The sequence below is a fragment of the Vidua macroura genome, chromosome 2 (assembly GCF_024509145.1).
Source record: "Vidua macroura isolate BioBank_ID:100142 chromosome 2, ASM2450914v1, whole genome shotgun sequence".
NCBI lineage: Eukaryota > Metazoa > Chordata > Aves > Passeriformes > Viduidae > Vidua > Vidua macroura.
Genome location: NC_071572.1, coordinates 36,068,281 through 36,087,257, shown reverse-complemented (window position 1 = coordinate 36,087,257; position 18,977 = coordinate 36,068,281). Strand labels below are relative to the sequence as shown.

General features: G+C 38.3%; 1 protein-coding gene across 2 annotated transcripts in view; it reads right to left on the bottom strand.

Moving 5' to 3' along the window:
• Positions 1 to 2,611: 2,611 nt before the first annotated feature.
• The window catches only part of EFNB2 (ephrin B2), a 44,918-nt gene continuing 28,552 nt past the window's right edge, over positions 2,612 to 18,977 (bottom strand). Inside the window, exons 3-5 of one of the 2 annotated variants that reach the window (XM_053971825.1) lie at positions 8,934 to 9,026; positions 8,066 to 8,179; positions 2,612 to 6,465 (exon numbers count right to left, since the gene is read on the bottom strand). In XM_053971825.1, coding sequence (XP_053827800.1) covers positions 6,083 to 6,465; positions 8,066 to 8,179; positions 8,934 to 9,026 — 590 coding nt within the window. In that variant the 3' untranslated portion in view covers positions 2,612 to 6,082. The remainder of the gene's footprint in view (positions 6,466 to 8,065; positions 8,180 to 8,933; positions 9,027 to 18,977) is intronic. The other variant, XM_053971826.1, reaches the window with a different exon arrangement.

Genomic DNA, 18,977 nt, shown 5'->3' with positions numbered 1-18,977 from the left:
TTTCATAGACGATAGCTCAGTCAGCTGAATCCAGCACCATTTGGATTATGAATAGCACAACCATTAATACACTCTGGTATATGCTTCAACATCCATTTTTTTTCCAAAACAAATATTACTTGATTTCTGGTCTGATGCTTCATGTAATGGCATACCAATTGCATAAGGAGTTTTTCTGGTGTTTTTAAACCCTGGGCATTTTACCCACCAAAATTTGTCTTGTGGCTGTGAAGATGGAGAGCAGCAGTTAGAAAGACTGAATTTTCATTGTCCTTTATTTTGCTAACCACTACAAAATTTTAAGCTTTTCTGCAAAAAGAAAATTTATGGTGCCCATAGAATCAAAATGAGTGTGCTGCTGACTGAGTGAGCATTTGATCAATGCAACACAGCAAAGCTAAAGAGACAGGCTGAACAAGAGGTATAACGTTTTAAACCAAGGCAGTAACATTGTTATGCTTACTTTGTGAGGCACTATTTTATATAACAGATCCTAATTCCACTCTAGATGGAGAACTACTGTGAATTATAATTTTATTTTCCACTTAGTGGAGCCTATTGACTTGGACTAGCTCTTACCAGAGAACCAGTTTTGCAATAAAGGCAGTAAATTCTGATGTTGTGCTTGTTTGATAATTAATAGTGAGGTGTCAGCAGCAGGAAAAAATTAAAGTTTTTTTTTTTTTCCTCTGCAAGTTATAAAAGATGGGTTGTAAGACAATGACTTTATGCTGAGTGTCTAAGGCATCTTTTACTAAAATGAGTTCAGCAAGTCAGTGGAGGTTCTGCTCTGTTTGGGAAGGTATGCGTGCAAGGCACGCCTGTTAACCAAGCATCCTTGGCTTCAGGCATAAATATAGAGATAGTTATTACACCGGCAAAGATTTTTCCCTCCCAGTGGAGACACAGTTTTTTAGCAACACCAATTTTCCCTTATTGCTAAGACAGTGGGAAAAATAGGTGTCCATGGGTGTCAGTATACATGCTAGTTATAAATATATATAATAATATATGTTTATTATACTTGGAAAAAAGAGGCACAGTAATGAAAATGCCATGTAAACTTGACACTATTGAAGTATTTGTTTATCAACATCTTCCCATATTTAACAAGGATTAAAATACAAACAATAGCTTTGGCCTTAACTAAGCTAGAGCCACAGCTCTAACAGATGGCTGTGCCAGACAGGCTTTCAGCACACACCTGACCTGAGCACCTCACAGCAGATGCCGACGTGGGAGCCCTCACGACAACCCACAGAGATCAGCAAGTAGAATTGCCCGTGTGCAACCATGAAGCAGGGAATGAAAACACAATCCAGCCGAGTAGCTGTGCGCTCAAAGAACACAAGGCTATCTCCTTTGAAGTGCCCTACAGACATAAATAGAGGATTAGGCCTAAGATTTACTGAGATGCCAGAGGATGCTCACATTTCACTCTTATGCCTTCTGCTGGACCAAATCTCCCAAAGTCATCTGTACCAGAGCCAGGAGGTGAATCTAAGCGCCACTGTGACTTTCCCTTTAAGGTCAACTTCCAGCACAGATTCTGTGAACTGGATTTCCAAAATGAGCTCCAACTGCAAGAAGTCATACTAGTTCAACCATCTCCCAGTCCAGGGGTTTCTGTACATCCCATTTCAGAGTACTTGTGCCATTGCCACACGCCAAGTGTCCTAGCCATACTATTTTTCCCAGATTATTCAGAAAATAATAAATAATTTGACAAATGGGAATTGCATGACCCATACTACAAATAGCTAACTGAGAAATTTCTATGGCTAATTGGCATCTGTTGTTAAAGTGACAAATGCATATTTGCCCTCTGTAGACCTTCCCACTTGTTACTCCATGGACCATCATACCATTTATGTGCTGCTAACAAACAGAAAGCTTCACTTTCAGGGTGATTGGGCTTCGTCAGAAAATTAAGGTATTATTTATTAAATGAATTTGTTACCCTAGCAAAAATTAGGGCAGCAGAACCAGAGGAATTGTGTTAAGGCTTGTGCTACCTGCATATTGGCCCCTATCTCCCCTAGGCTGCAGTAAAAGAACCATGAAGAGATGTCTTGAGTTTGCAGCACTTCCAATCTTTTGTCATCCTCCCAATGTCTTTCACTTCCCGTCCCTTCTTGCTCAGCCCTGTCACCCCAGGCTCACCGCTGCTCCTCCTTAGGAGAAACAGTACCCAGAAGGCTTCAGGTTTTGGCTTTTTTTTTTCCCTCTGATTCTGCCCACAGAGTACATCCACCACATAATGTCTGGTAATTATTTATGGGTTGTACTCCCAAATCCAAGATCATCCAAGAAACCTGGCTACTGCATCTGACTGCAGTTCACTGACTTCCAAGGGCATAAGATGCCCAGGTGTTTTCTAAAATCTGCTGATATATGGAAGAGAGAATTTGAGAGAAGTACGTTAACAGAAGTCAGTGTACTCTAAGGAGATTTACTATAAACCACTGGCAATCAGGTTAGAGAGAAGCGGGGAGAGGAGGAGGAAGAGAGAAACAGGAGGGAGGCAGGCAGGCAAGCTTGGTGACTTTGTTATTTATTTTCATCCTTTAAAAAAAATTGCAAAATTAAAGAAAATACTTAGAAGGCAAGGTTTCCATAGGAAAAAAATATTTTATTTTTTTAAGAACAAATTCAGTTTGAAACAGACGTGGAATGTGATTTTCATAATTTTCATTTTCTGGGAACTAATTGTAATGTGGAACTAAAGCAGATTTCAAACTTATGACCAGCTACTTTTAATATAGAATGAAACAAACAAACAAACAAAACAAAAAAATAAAATTAAAAAAAAAAAAAGAAAAAGAAAGAAGAAATTATTTATAACTCAAGCATAATACTGTGTTACTTACAAACTGGACAAAGAAATTCTTAAATAAATATTCATGGTACACAATTTCAGCACAAATATGCGGCAATTTGGCAACCTTTTATATAATTTTTTCCTCAATACAGTGCAAAGGGGAATGACACTGCCTTTAAACAAGCTGTAGCTAAATACATTGCAAAATTCAAATTTTATACAAAACATCTTGCTCAGACTTTATAAAAAACCAACATTGCTCTATATACACAATCTGGTTAAGAAAAGCCTTTTTTTATCTTGTTTTCATGTGGGTTTTTTAATTATTTAAAAATGTGAATAAGGCTACTGTAACACCCCAAATCCATATACAGTAATCTGAACCTATTTACAGCATCTTCACTTAGACATGATGGTGCAAATTCCAATTTGGGTGACTAGGGATGATCATACAAGCAAGGCATTTACAGTAACTTTTCAAAGCTGGACCAACGTCAAAGAAAGGAACAGTTGGTAGATTGTCATAATTCTGCACCAGACACAAAACAGACGCACAGTACATTTTTTTTTTTTCAATTGGTTGCAGGTTGCTTTTGAGCAATTAGTCTGATTTTTGTTCACAGTTTAGTATATAACTAGAATGTAGCCAACTGATGAAGCATAGATATGATTTAATAAAAATAAAGATCAGTAAGCCTATCTTTTCCCTTCCCCTCCCCCAAAATAAAATCTTAATGACTTACAAGAGAACCTTGTATGGATGGATTCATAGAAAAGAAGGGTTGTTGAAAAGAATTACATATGTACTGTAGTTAGTCACCATGGTAACCTTCCACAGAACCATGGGTTGTAATTTTTTTGTTTTTTGTTTCTCTCTTTTAGATGAACATCCCAACATTATCTTCAGGTTCAGAAAACAAAGACAGTGATCATTTCTATGACAGATATTTTTCTTTTCTTTCTTTTTTTTTTCTTTTTGTTTTTTTCTTGCAGGTGCTCACCAGAGGTCTGAGAACCCTAAAATGCTGTTGCTACATTTTTTTTCCAAATCAGAAAGCGAAGTGTTACCATAGTAACATGACTATGTTAGAAATGTCTATTTGCATAGCACATATAAAAGTAGAGTTTTTTTTTTTTTTATTTCCTCCCTAGGGTGGGAGCTTTAGGGGAATAGCCATGCTAAAGAGAAAACTTTAACCTGAAAGCCCCCTCTACGAACCTCAACAAAATCTACAGAACACATCAGCCTGTAAGGCAAGGGAAAACACAACACAGAAAATAAATGCTGGCACATCTTGTTGCTGTTAAATATGTGATGCAGTAACACTGAATTCCTGATATTTTGGACCTTATATTTTCTACTTTCCTCTTACAAGATGCTTTGGAATTTTTTTTTAAACTATGCTCCCACTGGTGGTTTAGGACAGCTGATTTTTTTTTCCAGAAGTATTTTATTTTTTTTAAAAATGTGCACATATGCATACATACAAATACATACGTATGCATATATACTTATATATGTGTGTATATACATAGACACACACACGCACACACACATATATGTAAAATGATGACAAGTTAAGACTATGCTATTGCCGCAAATGAATTTCACATCTTCTGGTGTAGATTCTGTGCAATCTCAAAATATATATTAGTACAAAAATCCAAACCAAAAGTAAGAAAGAATGAACAAAAGAAAAAATCTCACTTTATATCCCTTGTGTTCTATACACCTATTATAAATAAGACATATTTTCCTTCTCCATATCAGTGTCATAATTTATTTTACTCTTACAGACTGCCAAAGTTTTGCCATATGTGCTTTAACATTGCAACAGAGCACCAATGAACTGCTGTGTCAGCCAGTACCTACACTTAGTGTGCAGGGACAGCACTACAATAAGCCAAAGTGCCAAATGGGTCAGTCACAAAGAAATTCTGCCTTACTTTCAGAGATGAGCAAGGTTTTGTGGTTTGTTGTTTTTTTTCCCCTCAACTTTATCAGTGATAGAATTATAGCTCATTTGACCCACTGGCTTATAATCATCTTGGGCACTTGGCTCTCAGTTGTTTTCTTAAATGCTTTCCCTGTGTTTAGTATAATGTGATAGTATAGCAGCTGAGTCTGCTTAAAAGTCATCCAAGGCAGACTACGTTTTTGCTACAGCTTCAAAGCTGTGTATTTTATTGCCAGTACCACAACAGCCCTGCCCTAATACCTCTTCAGTGGCCTGCCATTGTCTTGTCTTCTCCAGGCTTGTTGACTTACTAACAATACCCCTTTGTTCCACTGTATTGAAGGTACTATTTTTTTCTGCACACTGGTATTTGATAACCGTGAATTCCTTCAAATGCAGCCTTAATACACTGCACATGTTATTGTGTTTCCTACTTGCCTCTTAAAACTTAGCATACCAAAGTGCTGTGCTACCTAAATGCATTTTTTTTTTCTTCCCAGCTTCTATTTCTGAGGCAGCAATATTCAATTGCAACTTCAATCAGCCCTTCCCTCCACCACCCAGTCATGCTCTTGACTTTGTTGACAGCCTAACTTTTTGGCTGGAAGGCTCCTTACTATCAAACACAATTTTTATAAATGCATTACCCATTCGAGTGAGGCTGCTGTAGCAGATGGATGGAGAGTGGATCTCCAAACATTAATGTTCCATTAGTGATTCAGGAGGTGGAGTGAAAGGAAATCTTATGTGAAGGATGGCAGAGCCCTGGATAACAGAAACAAATGGAACAGTGACGGACTAAAAGCAAGAGAACTTTAACAAGTCTTACTTAGACACCAAGATCTGTGTGACAAATCCAGTACGCACTGAGAGAGACACACAAAAGTCAGAAGATTGCATTTCAAGCTTGATAAATCCTAGAGCACCTTCCCAGGATGCCTAGAGCTATTAACATCCACAGATTGCTCCATCTTCCCCCTTGGCTTTTGTACACGCCTGAATGCCCACAGCACATGGCTTTGAGGATGATGAATGTAACAAGAGTACAGCAATCAGAATGGGCATCTTCTACATAAAAGTCTTCCAGCTTTTAGTGAATACTTATTCACCGAGATAGGGATTCTACAGACTAGGTAAGCTGTCCAGCTTGCGTTGGTTCCTGGAGAAAGAGCTGTTGCCTTCTCCCCCCTGTGCTTAAGTCAATGCTAGCGCACAAGGCGTCATCACAAACCCCAACAGAAAGCATTTGACCAGTGAGTTTCCTCTATGACTCAACTGTACCACAGAGCTGGTTGTGTGTTCCTCAGACCTTGTAATAAATGTTTGCTGGACTCTGAGGAGGCATCTCTTGAACTATGTACACCGGATGTCCATAGTCGCCGCTGACCTTTTCATAGTGGGGACAAAAGACACTGTCTGCAGTCCTTAGAGGAATGATAATGTCACTGGGCTCAGAACCATTGTTGTTGCCACTGCGTTTTGGGGTGGCTAATGTACTAAGTGATAGAGTTGTCGTGTGTTGCGGGGAATGCTTCCTGTGTCTTCTCCGGTACTTCAACAAAAGAACCACCAAAGTGATGATGATGACGATGAAAATGATGCACCCTGATGCAATCCCTGCAAATAAGGCCACCTCTGAACCCAGTATACTGGAATGCCCAGCCTTACTGCCATCTGTGCTAGATCCTGGAAAGAACGGAAATACAATAGACAAAAGTTATTGCCATCCTGTGACCCATTTACGTCGCTTAAAAATGTGTAGAGTAAGCAAGACTGGAAGAATTAACTGACAGCTAAACTTTGACAAACCAATTACCCTGTTAGATAGCTAAATGCAAACAGCCGAAGTCAGCAATCAATATAAAGCAAGACTTTGAGCCTTTTGGTCTCACTTTTGTGTTGCTCCCAAACCACTCTGTTTCATACATCATCATCCATCAGCAGCGAGAACTGTCACTGACAAGGCAGCCTTTGATGCACACGGCACCTTTTAACAGATGCAGGCCAGCCCCAGGCACAAGAGAGGGGTGGGATAGGACTGGAAGGGAAAATAACACAGGGAAATGACAATTCTCAGAACAACTGTTACTGTTCAGTGCCATACTGCTCCCTCTGCTATTTTATCTTTTGCATATTGATTTAAGTTAAACCATCCTTAGTGCCTCTTTACAGGGACTCCTCTTGCTTGGAAATGAAACTAAGGAGCTTGAGGCAGCATGGGAGACAGGAAGAATGGTTATGGCATGTCTGTTAGTATTAACTTACATTTACTTAAAAGGAAACAATACCACGCATTTGGTAGTCAGGAAAAGCTCATGTGCTGAACAGCCTGTTGAATATTTGCCGCCTATCGCACCATCATATTATTTGTCACAAAAATTACATGAATGCTCATTGACACTTTTTCACTTCTAAGTTTGAACCTATTTCCCTCTCTTGATGCTCACTCACATTGGAAAAATTATACAGATGCTATATTCACATAATTGTTAACTCTTCCTACCAAAGCCTCTGCAGGGATCAGCTAAAGCCACTCACTGTATGAAAGATTCATTATCCCAGTAACTAAAGACAGAGCTGGCAAGGAAAATTTGTGGCCTTTTTTGGGAAACCCAGAATCACCTGTCAGCAAAGTTTTGCTTTGTAGCATTACTAATTACTGAATTTTCTTCTGGACAGCTTGAGTCTTAAGAGTTAGGTTTTCTCTTGTTCACCCTATGAGTGAAATGCATCCTGAAGATATTTGTTTCGAGTAATCTATTTATTTTGTTTAGATAATTATTAAAAAAAAATAAAACAAAACCCAAAAACTTTACATTTAGTAGAAGACCAGCCATACATGTCTAGACTTCACATGGTCAGCTAAAACATCAGGACATTAATTATAGATGCCCTGAAATAAATGTTATAAATGGCTGTCAAGAACCACTTGATAATGTACTATGCGGTAAGAGAATGAGACTCGTTCATCTGCCAGAGTACTAAATGTAAGGCAGCACGGACCACTGTAAAGCTGCTTAACAAATGTCCTCTCCAAAAATTTTCCTGTAAATGAGAGACACTGTCAAAAAATGCAATTAACTTCTACAGCAGAGTGGAAGAGGGGAGAGAGGAGCTGTTGCCAAAACTTGCAGCTCCCACACACTATCCACTGGAGCAATCAGAACCGGCTTTTGCTTCATCTCATGATGAAAACATTTGCTTTTCTGTCATGTTAATAGTAAAAGAAAACATTTGGGGACAAAGGAGGAGAAGATGTTCCAGGGCAAAGTCCTACCACACCTACCTGAGTGGTCCTTCACAAAGGGGCTGGTGGTGGAACTCTTCCCGTTGGTGCCAGCCTCCTGCTCAGGGCGCTTGGTGGGATCTGTGTGCCGTGGCTGCCCTGCCGAGTTGGGATCTGGGGAGAGAAAGAGGACTCATGCAGCTTTGGCACTTGATGATATGGAGCCTTACAAGCTGGCTCTAGGTACCTCGTGAGACACAAATGGTTTAACAGAAGAACCTTTATACAAAGGACTAGGAGATATAAGAATGTAATTTTCCTTTTAAAGCAAAATGGTTATATTAGTTATTTCAGGTCTAAATTGTGAGGCCATCTGCAGAAACTATAGGGTCTCCTGTAATTGGCAAGAAAAGCTTTGCAGATGACATTTCAGTTTAACTGAGGAAGTTGATTGACTACTAAACCAACTTCTACTTAGAAGAATAATTCTTTCTTCCTGCACAATAGGTTATCTATATGTGAAAAGACACAATGAACAAAAACCTCTCTGTAATCAGAATTCATAACAAGCAAACTATAGAAATATTAGCTTCCCTCTTTTCATGTATTTTAAATAATTCTGAGCAGCAGAGTTGTGGCTTTTGTTTTTAAAATAAAAATAAAAATGACTGAAACACACTACTCCCAGGTGACCTTTCCTTCTAGGGATCTCTCCAATGAAGAGATCTTATTACACTAACCCTCCTTCTGAAGAAATCTGTCAGTAGCCAAGGAAGAGAAAATAGGCTATGCTTTCAGACTATAAGGGAGGAATGACCACACTAGGCTTGACTGGCTCTCCGCTCTACACTGCTAAAAGAAGCCTGAAAACCAAAAAGGACATTGAGACCGATCAAAGTGATTTCATGAAACAGCAGATGGTCTTTACCTTGTCCAACTTTCATGAGGATCTTCATGGTTTTTGTCTGGCACACCCCTCCCTCCTGGTTATCCAGGCCCTCCAAAGACCCATTTGATGTTGCTGATTAAAAATAAAAGAAAAATAAACAAAAATAAAAATAAATAAAAATCAGGAAATCAACAGGCAAAGTGATGTGAATATGAGTGTCTGAAAGCAGGGATCTTTCAATCTACCAGGACCTGGTTTTGATGTTCAGGCTGACCTATGGAAAGTTATGAAATGTTGAAAGCCAAAGGAATGAATACACTGGTAAGCTGTACAATATATACAAATGGAGGAATGTGTTATCAAGGTTTCAAATTTACCCAGTAGCCTTTTATTTTCCTATGCACAACTGACTGACTGACTGACTTGGACAAAAACACACCATCTTGCTAAAAAGGTGATGGAGTCAGCTGAAAAGGAAGCTCTGGCAGGCTCAGAGGAGAAAAGCACTGAAAAATCACCCTTTTTTTTCCCCCTCCCAACAATATCTTTATAATCACCATGTTACACCTGCTTCCTCTATTACAAATCTCCTGCTGGAATAAGTGAACGCATACAAAAGACCCAGGTGAAAGCTAAGATTCTGAACTGATTGGAAAACCATTTAATATTTTAAAGCACAATCTCACTTTTCTCAGCTTTGAGGAGCCTCTGCGGGGGCAGGTGGCGAAGGGGAGTACGCTCTACTCTCGGGGAAACCTTTTAGCTCATACAAACAACGGGCTGCTTTCCCCTGTGTCGGTATTGTTCATGCTTATCTAGGTGCCAGCTGGAGCCACGCGATCCGGGCGCAGGCTGACACTGCCTTGCTGTGCACCACTCCCTTGGAGAACCCAGAACGCTGAATCACGGTGCATGGGTGCGCCGCTGCTGCTCCAGCCAGCTGCTGGTTGCAAAACAGCTGCTGGCAAAGGACTCAGCAGCTCCTCAGCATTAGGTATTGCAGCCACTGCACTGCACTGGCCACCGGCCACCATGAGCAGGGCACAGCTGCAAACGGTGGGCTCTGGATTCACCATGCAGGGAATGCACCAGGGGTTTTCCTACCCTGGTTGTCCTGGGGATGGAAATTTCACTGTCACTTCTTGGGGCTGTTTATCTGAGGCCCAAAATAAACTTATGAGAGGGTGCGCTGGGCCACCAACTGGAGAAAACAAATGGAAAATGGGATGTCAGGGAGCTCACTGCTTGGCTTGGCGGTGGTGAACTGCTTAAGCAGCACATGCCTCCCTCTGCCCCTCTCCTTTCAGCTTGTGGGCTTTACACTCTTCAGGTCTTTGTTTTTAATTCTTGCTCCTTCTTTTTCACCTTCCTTGGGGATTTTCTTTCAAATGCAGTCTATGTATATTTCCTTTTTCCTTCACAATGTCTTCCTACCCCCATGGCAGTATTTTTCTTGCTCTAATCTTCTCTCTAGCCGTAAAGATATAAACCCCATACTGCTGAACCCTGCTTCCTAGCCTTTGATCTGAGTCTTGTTTTTGTTCCACTTCTGACTCTTTTGTGACCAACTCGAATTACAGCCACCATACAAACTTCCCAAACTGTGCTTTCTGTTCCTAAAGTTCCCTTCTTCTAATACGTGGTCCCTCCCAGTTCCTCCTCTTGTTCCCTCCCCCCTGTAAAAACATGACAATAGCTGTATGGCAAAAAGGCTTTTCAAAATACAAAGGAGCACGTTGAGTAATTTAAGATAAAAGCTGATCTGAAATGTGTCACTGCATTGCCAGGCTTGGAAAATAATGGAGACATATAGTTGTTTTTTTTTTTTTTTTTTTTTTTTTTTTTTTTTTTGGTGTTTTTTTTTTTTTTTTTTTTTTGTTTGTTTGTTTTTTTCCCAGAGGGGAAAAAAAATCGATACCAAGAACCCATCCTGGACATAAATCAAATGTGTCTTTGCTGAAAGTGTTTTTTATGATCTATTTGCCAATGTACCAGCAGAAGGACACAGAGAAAAAATGCAGTAAATAGAAATACCAAAGCTGAGCACCAACTGAATGTACAAATAATAAACACTGACTTTGTTTTGTGGTTTTGTTATTTGATTCTTTTTTAAATTGAGCCGAAGGGAATCACATCTCCTTAAACACCTTCTACTTGATTTTAATTGGATAGAATGCTACTTCTGAACACCAATGCCTATTTATTCTTTAAAGGCCTATCCACTTAACCCATGGAGCAGGAGACCTCAACAGGATGCAGAGGATGCAGTCTGACCTCAGTACAGAATAAGAAAGTAAGATGAAAAAAAGAATGCAAAATGACTTCAAATACAGTCTCCAAATGGGAAGACCCAGATGTACAATGAGTCTGGTTGTGTGCCTACGCCAGCGCAATCCGCCTCGCTTGCTTGCTAAAAGAATGCTTTCATAGCTTTGATGTCAGATGAATGAATTTGCAGAAGTATTCACTTTTTCCACAGTTCTTCAAGGGATTTTAGGAAAGCCTACGTTGTAGCTCAGAGTACAGACTGCTACGTCCTGAGGAACAGGGAATTTTCAAAGAGAAGCATTTCAGTGACAAAGCAAGTTTCCTTTTCAGATTTTCCTGTAATTAAACTGACAATTACCCAAGGCCACTGGAGGAAATTATTTTTCGAAATTCATTAAGACTATCGAAATACAACCTTGCGTATCCCTAGTGTACCAGGAAGAAAGTGGGTAGCTTTAAACACATCATTTTAAGCTTTGAAAAGCTTCACTGAAAAAAAGAAGCAATCTGGGACAGCAGAGAAAACACAGTTTCATACTGCTAATGCCCCTTGACAGTGTAGTGTGCAGAAGTCAAACAAGGGAGTGAGTACAAAATATTCCTCAAACACTTGCTGTGGCCTTTCTATATTGATCTCCAAATGAAAATTACACCCACTGTCATTTTAGCTCCTCCACTGCATCCACAGCTCTGTGGGAAAGTGACCCAGAACTTGCAGCTCTGCTCACACTAAAAGGATATTAAAAAAGGAAAAAGGTGCCCCAAATACTAGTTTTGGATTTAAACACAAATGTAACACAAGTTTCTGGTATCCAAAATGGAAATGTTATCCTCCAGTGTGTTTATATAATTAGATTTTAAACTTTCCCTCCAATTTATTGTTATATACATATATATATAAGAATAGAGTTTTAAAAAATTTTGTCTAAATATGGATATATGTTAAAGTTAATTACTTAGATGAGCTACCCTACAAATCCCTCTGCTAAGAAGACTAAATGTTTAAATATTAACATTAATAAGCATAACTAATGATTAATATGAAGTTTCTCATTAGTGTTAGTTTGTTCTCAGGATCCCACACTTCACTTTCTATTAATACAGCAATACATAGGAACGTAGAAGTAAGTAAAATGTTGCTAAACAGGTAGCAAAATATTTTTAAATCTTTTGATGGTTAAATACCTCTGATTTTCTGAGACCTGTCCTGCTCCACTGGTGTCAACTGCAAAACTAATAATTACAGCCAAAACCATATTAATTATTCACCAGTTTGTCCACACCTAAAAATGAACACATATAATTGTGCTAAAATCTCTACTAATTTTAAGACTTTCTAACAAAATTGTAATAACTTATAGGCCATTTTTACAGTAGTTTATTAGACACTGTCTGTCTGTATTCCTTGAATACAACACCAGCTGCCATTTTATAAGGAATGCAAGTTTAGCTTTTCAACATTCAGAAAACACTTATCTTTTATGAAATTATGGTTTAAGAGTCTTGCTGATACATACTTACTTTAGAGAAGCTAGTATACATTTGCAGGTTCATAACACACCACTTTAACATATCCTCCTCCATACACATGGGAGAAATTAAATTATTCAGACCAAAAAACCTCATTCTGATCTGCCTCCCCCTCTTTTAAATACACGAATTGTATAAAAACAAACAAAACCCCCAATAAAACAAACAAACAAACAAAAAAGGCTGGAACTCATGTAAATCAATGTATGATGTTCTACATTTATTTGCTTTTAAAACTCCACAAGTGCTGTTTATTGTACAAAGTGCATTAGTCATAAATGCAGAGGCAGGGAGTCAGTGAGCATAGCAGAGTCAGCTGACAAGAACAGTTCCTGGCTATGATTCTTATACAGTCCCCATGGAGAGGAAGTAATATTACATTTTAATATGTCTTCATTTGATTGTTATTACTCTGCCTCCCAGGAGGCTACGCCACTGCATGGATCATGGCTGTTTTCAACCTACCAGGTTGGTAACATTGCTCTAATCAGACAGAGAATTAAGCTGCTGGATTTGTGCCTGTATATAGCTTTTCATTCACAAAGAGATTAGAAATGAAGGCACAGTCACAAAAATTCAACTTCCTTCATTCCTAAAAACACACATTAGTTTAAAAAAAAAAAGCCATCACAATTACTTAAAACACGAGGAGACAAAAATCTCAGCCTTTTAATTCTGCTACACTTATTACCCACAGTTTCATGTTTTAGGATTATGAAAAACATTACCTATTTGCAAATTAAATGACATATGCTTTGAACCAACACAACTTTAAAACACATCTATTTCTAGAGCTTGAACATGGAATGGATTACATAGCTGATGAGAGAAATGATGATCATCATATTTAATTTTCCTGTGAAAACTAAATGGACCTTAAACCACAGACTGTAGGAATAAATGAATGATGTCTACTGATGGCAAGGGCAAAATTGATTTTGTCCCTCCTTAGTGTGCTGGACAAAAAAAACTAATTTGGCAATATATTAAGGACACATCACTAATGAGGTCACGACGAATTAATTGCTGCTGATGTGGATCTGTTAATAGCAAATTGAGAATTACAGGTTTTTTAGGGGCAGATCAGTACTATCCAATAGTAATGATTTTCACAGTTTTTGTTCATTAAATACTGCTTGAATACTGCAACAGAAAAGAGATTTCTCAAAATCAGAGTAAAATAAAATCAAATAATACTACTCATTTCTACTTTTTCCCTGCTGTGCTTAGAAAAAGAATGAAGAAACAGCAGCAAAAAATCTACACAAGCTTTAGATCCAACAGTAGGAAGAAGTTATGCTTAAAGCAAAGTTGCACTCCATCTCACATGCACTCTCAGGATTACTAAGTATATGTAAAATTTTTGAAAGTTTTTTATCAAGTAATAGAACACTATTTTGGCCAGACATCATTGTTTGTGCTCTGACTGCTTTCATCTGCTTTTGGTCCTTTTAATGATCCTCTTAGTAAAGCACCAAATAAATAATTCTTCTTTTCCAAAAATTTAGATAATTTATGGGAGAGGTTTAAGAACACCAGAAATCACACATTGCAAAACCACAAATCACTCATCACAACAGGGAGGTTGTTTCTAAACTACCCATGGACGAAAGAACAAGATAGCTGAGAGAACAAAAAGAGTGTTTTAATTAAATCAAATTAAATTCTCCCCCCCCCCCCCCCCCCCCCGGTAACAATGCCAGATCTGCATGGGGATCTGAAACAACAACAAAAAAAAATGTTCAGGCTTCTCACCAAAGAACAGGTAGTTTGGCACCCATTACTCTGGGTGAGCTGAAGAATGTTTAGAGAGAAGAGAAATACCCTAGTTTAAAATACTAGCAACTAATGCTTTCCCTTTTCTTGTAGTGACAAAAAGATTGACACTGAAACCTTCACTTTTTTTAAAAAAAATGAAACTTTCTTCTAAAATTTAACCGTCAGCAGTCCCAAACCTGAAGTGTAAGTACTAAAATCTAAATGCATTATGAATAGTTGAATGGAGTGCTGTTTTATGTTGTCTGTATTTTTAAACAACAGACAATAAAATCAAAACTTTCTACTGATCTTTTAAAGACAAAGAAATTATCTTAAAAAAAAAAAAAACAGCAAACAAAAAACCTGCTGAATTTGCTCAATATAATTTAGGACCCCAACGCTATAATGAAAAATGTATAAAAGCAGCTTACCAATAATTTTGCTTTTTTCTAATGTCTGTTTTTTTTATTTACAAAGTCAAGGTGGCAGAATTTTGAGGACTTTCTCAGCCTAAAAACCATTAAAAAAACTCTCATTCTACCTTATTCCACACATTGTTTCACATTAAGATAATTTTTTTTCCCCTTAAACTAGGGCTAATGGAGTTTAAAAATAATCCTGATGCCAGCCTTTTCCCCCCTCTATCCACATGTGAGTCAGAACTTCAATGAGAGGGAAAGGACAAGAATTCTGTATTCTTTGTTTTCACTTTGCATTCTTGCTTTTTAAATTAAGTCTTATAATGCATGTCTCAGGATTTATATATAAACAGGATCCACAAATTATATTCTCTACAAGTAAGTAGAGAAGTAAGTAAGTAAGCAAGCAAGTAAGCAGCAATGCCCTCTCTAGTCAAGCTAAAACCAGAGCAAAATAAAGTAAAATAAAAAACAGGCCTCTTTTTGCCAGGAAGAAGCAAAGGCTCTGCAGTGAAACTTTGTAATTCACTTTTCTAACCACTGCTCTGAAATGTGTCTTGTCCAACTGTGAATAGCATGACTTCTGGTACTTAAATGGGATCATGATACAAGGGTATTTATATAATTCCCTGTTAATTCCCCATTCTCCACTTGTATTCATATGTTAAGAGAGGGACAAATTTTTTACTGTTTCAATGATTTTTTGAGAGTGCAATGCAGAGGACACAATCAAGACAGAGCCAATCAGTTTTGTACTGTAATATACTTTGGTATATACCAGCTGTATGATTCCAGGGACATCTCTGGAAATCCACAGACTCTCCTTCCCACATCTCATGTCATCTAACAGCACAAAACAGGGAGAGAGTTGTAAAGTTTTCTACAATTAGAATCACTTTATTAATTCCAGTGAGGCATGGGACCAAGAAAGAAAAATATATGTGGTAAAAAAAAAAAGCTGCTTATGTCAACAAAGTCTTTCCATAAAGGGAAAAAGAGACAGTGAGAGAGCTGGAAAATATAAATAAAAGCTGTGAATTCTGACTGGTTACTGCTGCCTATCATTTTAAAAACACCACCACTTTCTCACTGAGTTAAGGAATATCACAGCTGAAGTGTACTGAACAGTAAACTATTTACTGAATTATTATCCATTACTGAAGGTCACAGGTTCCACCCACCCACAATAAAATCCTACTTGCTTCACTGCTGTCAAGTGCAGTACCCCTTTCCAAAACTCCCTGGGAATGATTTAGAGATTATATAAAAACAAACCAGAAAAGCATCTCAATGCTGTATCACTATGAACGACAAGTCTTTCATTACAGTTAAGCATTTCTAAAAGAATTTCAGTTCTATATTTCACATACTCTGAGAAATGTTGTCAGATAATGATCCACTGCACACATGGTTGCTTCTAGTTTACATAAACAAATTATATATTTGTGAGCGCTGAAGTAACTGTGGCAGATGTAAGCCCACTAATTATGATGTATTTAGTGTATACCCAAAAGTATGCATCTAAAACAGATTACTAGTTAGTTGACTTCACCATTCACAAACAGGTATTTTACGCAAATTTATCCTCTCTCCCAGCATGCTACTGACTAAAGCTTCTCATGGATGGGGAGAAGTGTCTCCCACTACCACAGCAAGCTTTGCTTAACAGTTCAGCTGAACAGAACTAATAGAATTAGTTAGCATTCAAGTTACACTGATTGTTGCTAATGACAAGAGGGCTTGCTGGAAACAAAAGCAGAAGCTTTAACATTAAATGAGGACCTACTTTCTGTATCATACAAATTCAACTTCACTCTACAAGATGTTCACCTGCCTTGAAAATCTCTCTGTTTTTTTGTCTGTGGCACTTGGGTAAGAAAGGGTTATAGTGAAAGTTCATATTAAATAAATAACAAACCTCTTGCTCATTCTACTGTCACTAATTGCATGCAATGATATTAATGACCCAGTAATTGCTATACGAGTAGCACTGAAGTGGAAAACATCATTTTGAGGCAGAGTTCATCTCTAGGTGGTAGGACTTCACCAGTGACTGAGTTAATGCCTAGTGACAGTTTAGAATATAACACTACAAATGAGAAAATGTGCCAGTCTCACGGTTATAACAGTTTAGATGGACATGATGTTATTTGCTTTGACCACACGGAGTCTAGAAGTAACCCCAATAAAGTACCACAGTCAGACTATGCCCTGTAGATGAACCTCATTCCTTTCAGGGGAGATGCTCTGTACTATAACAATCTAGAGCAATTTTCCACATGTTTGCTTCAATAAAAGAATACCTTCATCTCCTGCTTTTACATGTAGCACAACAAAAGTGTGCTTTATTGCAAAACACAAAAAGCTATTTACATCATCTAACTATCCTTCAGCAACACAGAGTTTGGCACCTTAGTACTGAGATCAATTATGATACTATTGAATGACTGTACACTTGGCAAAGATGATCAGAAGTTAAGCACTGTTTTGACTGCAGTATGCTTATGTTTGTGTTTAGAGCTGTAAAATACCCACAAAGTAAACCTTAATGAGGGAACATTGTAGAAATAAAGCAATCTGAATTTCCACGGTTCTAGAGGATCTCCTGTTCAAATACTTGCCATTAAGAAATTAAGAGGTTTAGCTTCTTTAGAAATTATCACGTAATTTCACGTAAAAGAAACTCCAGTGCTAATTCCACCAGTGTTCGGAATTTTGAAAAGTCACAACTAGACAGGCAAACTGATACTTTTAATACTTATGTTCATAGAGTTTTTTAAAATTCACTGGGGTTTTAACAGTATAACATTATTTAGTTGTTTGATTTTTTTTTTCCTGTTGCAATGAAAATTATTTTGCTAATGTCTTGATTCTGCTACCAAACCTGCTGTGGCAGCCTCTGGATGGCATGTGGAATCAACTTTCAGCAAAGGCTGGGGCCAAACACATGGAAAGCAACTCTGCAAAAAAGCCATGAGGGTCCTGGTGGACATCAAGTTGACCATGAGGCAGCAACGTGCCCTTGTGGCAAAGGAAGCAAACAGCTCTTGGGCTCAATCTGTAAGAGCACTGGCAGCTGGTTTGGCGAGGTGATCCTTCCACACCACTCTCAACTGGTGAGGCTACACCTGCAGAGCTGGGTGCAGTCGCAGGCTCCTCAACACAAGACAGATATGGACTCACAAGAGTAAGTGCAGTAAATGCTCATGGAGATGAAGGACCGGGAGCACCTGCATAGCAGGAGGGGCTGCATCCTTGGGGACACTCAAAACTCAGCTGGACACGGTTCTGGGCAACTGGCTGCAGGTGGACCTGCTTGAGCAAAGGCTTGAGCAGGGATGAGCTCCAGAGGTACCATCCAAACCAATCCATTCTGAAATTCTGCAATCAGCTGGGCTGTGGTGGTCTAATGCATTTATGTGCTAACATGAAATACTTGAAAAACAAATAATTTTAAGTTTTCCTGTCAGGATCTGGAATCAGAACTCTGTTTCTCTCACAGCAGCCCAGTGAGGACATAAGGACTACTCTTCTGCTGCAGTTTAGTGATTTTTGCTGTCTTCATCTACCAAACAGAAAACAAATCATGCTAACAAAGATCCAAACATACTTTTAAAAACCAGCCTTATCAGCTTAATACGGACTCTTCTCCAAGAACAGCTAAGACTACCTTAAGCCTAATCCTGCTTTTATTTCCAGAAAAATTTGCATGATTTCCTTGGGACTGAAAAAAGAAACTGGAAGGCTGCCCATTAGGGCCTAATTTTGTAGTCTGATTTATCAGAAATAAATCCTAAAATATTCTTCATCCAAGGTTTCCAGGATGGACTGAAGTCAGGAAAGAAAATCCAAACTGACATTCAACCCTGGTTTTCAAGAATTCCAGCCTTTTGTTTTAACTAATGCAGTTTTCAGACAAAAGTACATTTCCCTCCATTCCAGCCATGTAAAGACTTTAATGAGGCAACCAATTTCAAGACTTCAAATTGAATTTCATTAAAGTCTTTATAAATCCTTATGCAGCTCCTCATCTTTAATTTTAGGACTTCAAATACTGCAATATGTAACACATATGATACAAGCAACTGTATAAAGAATAATCATTCCA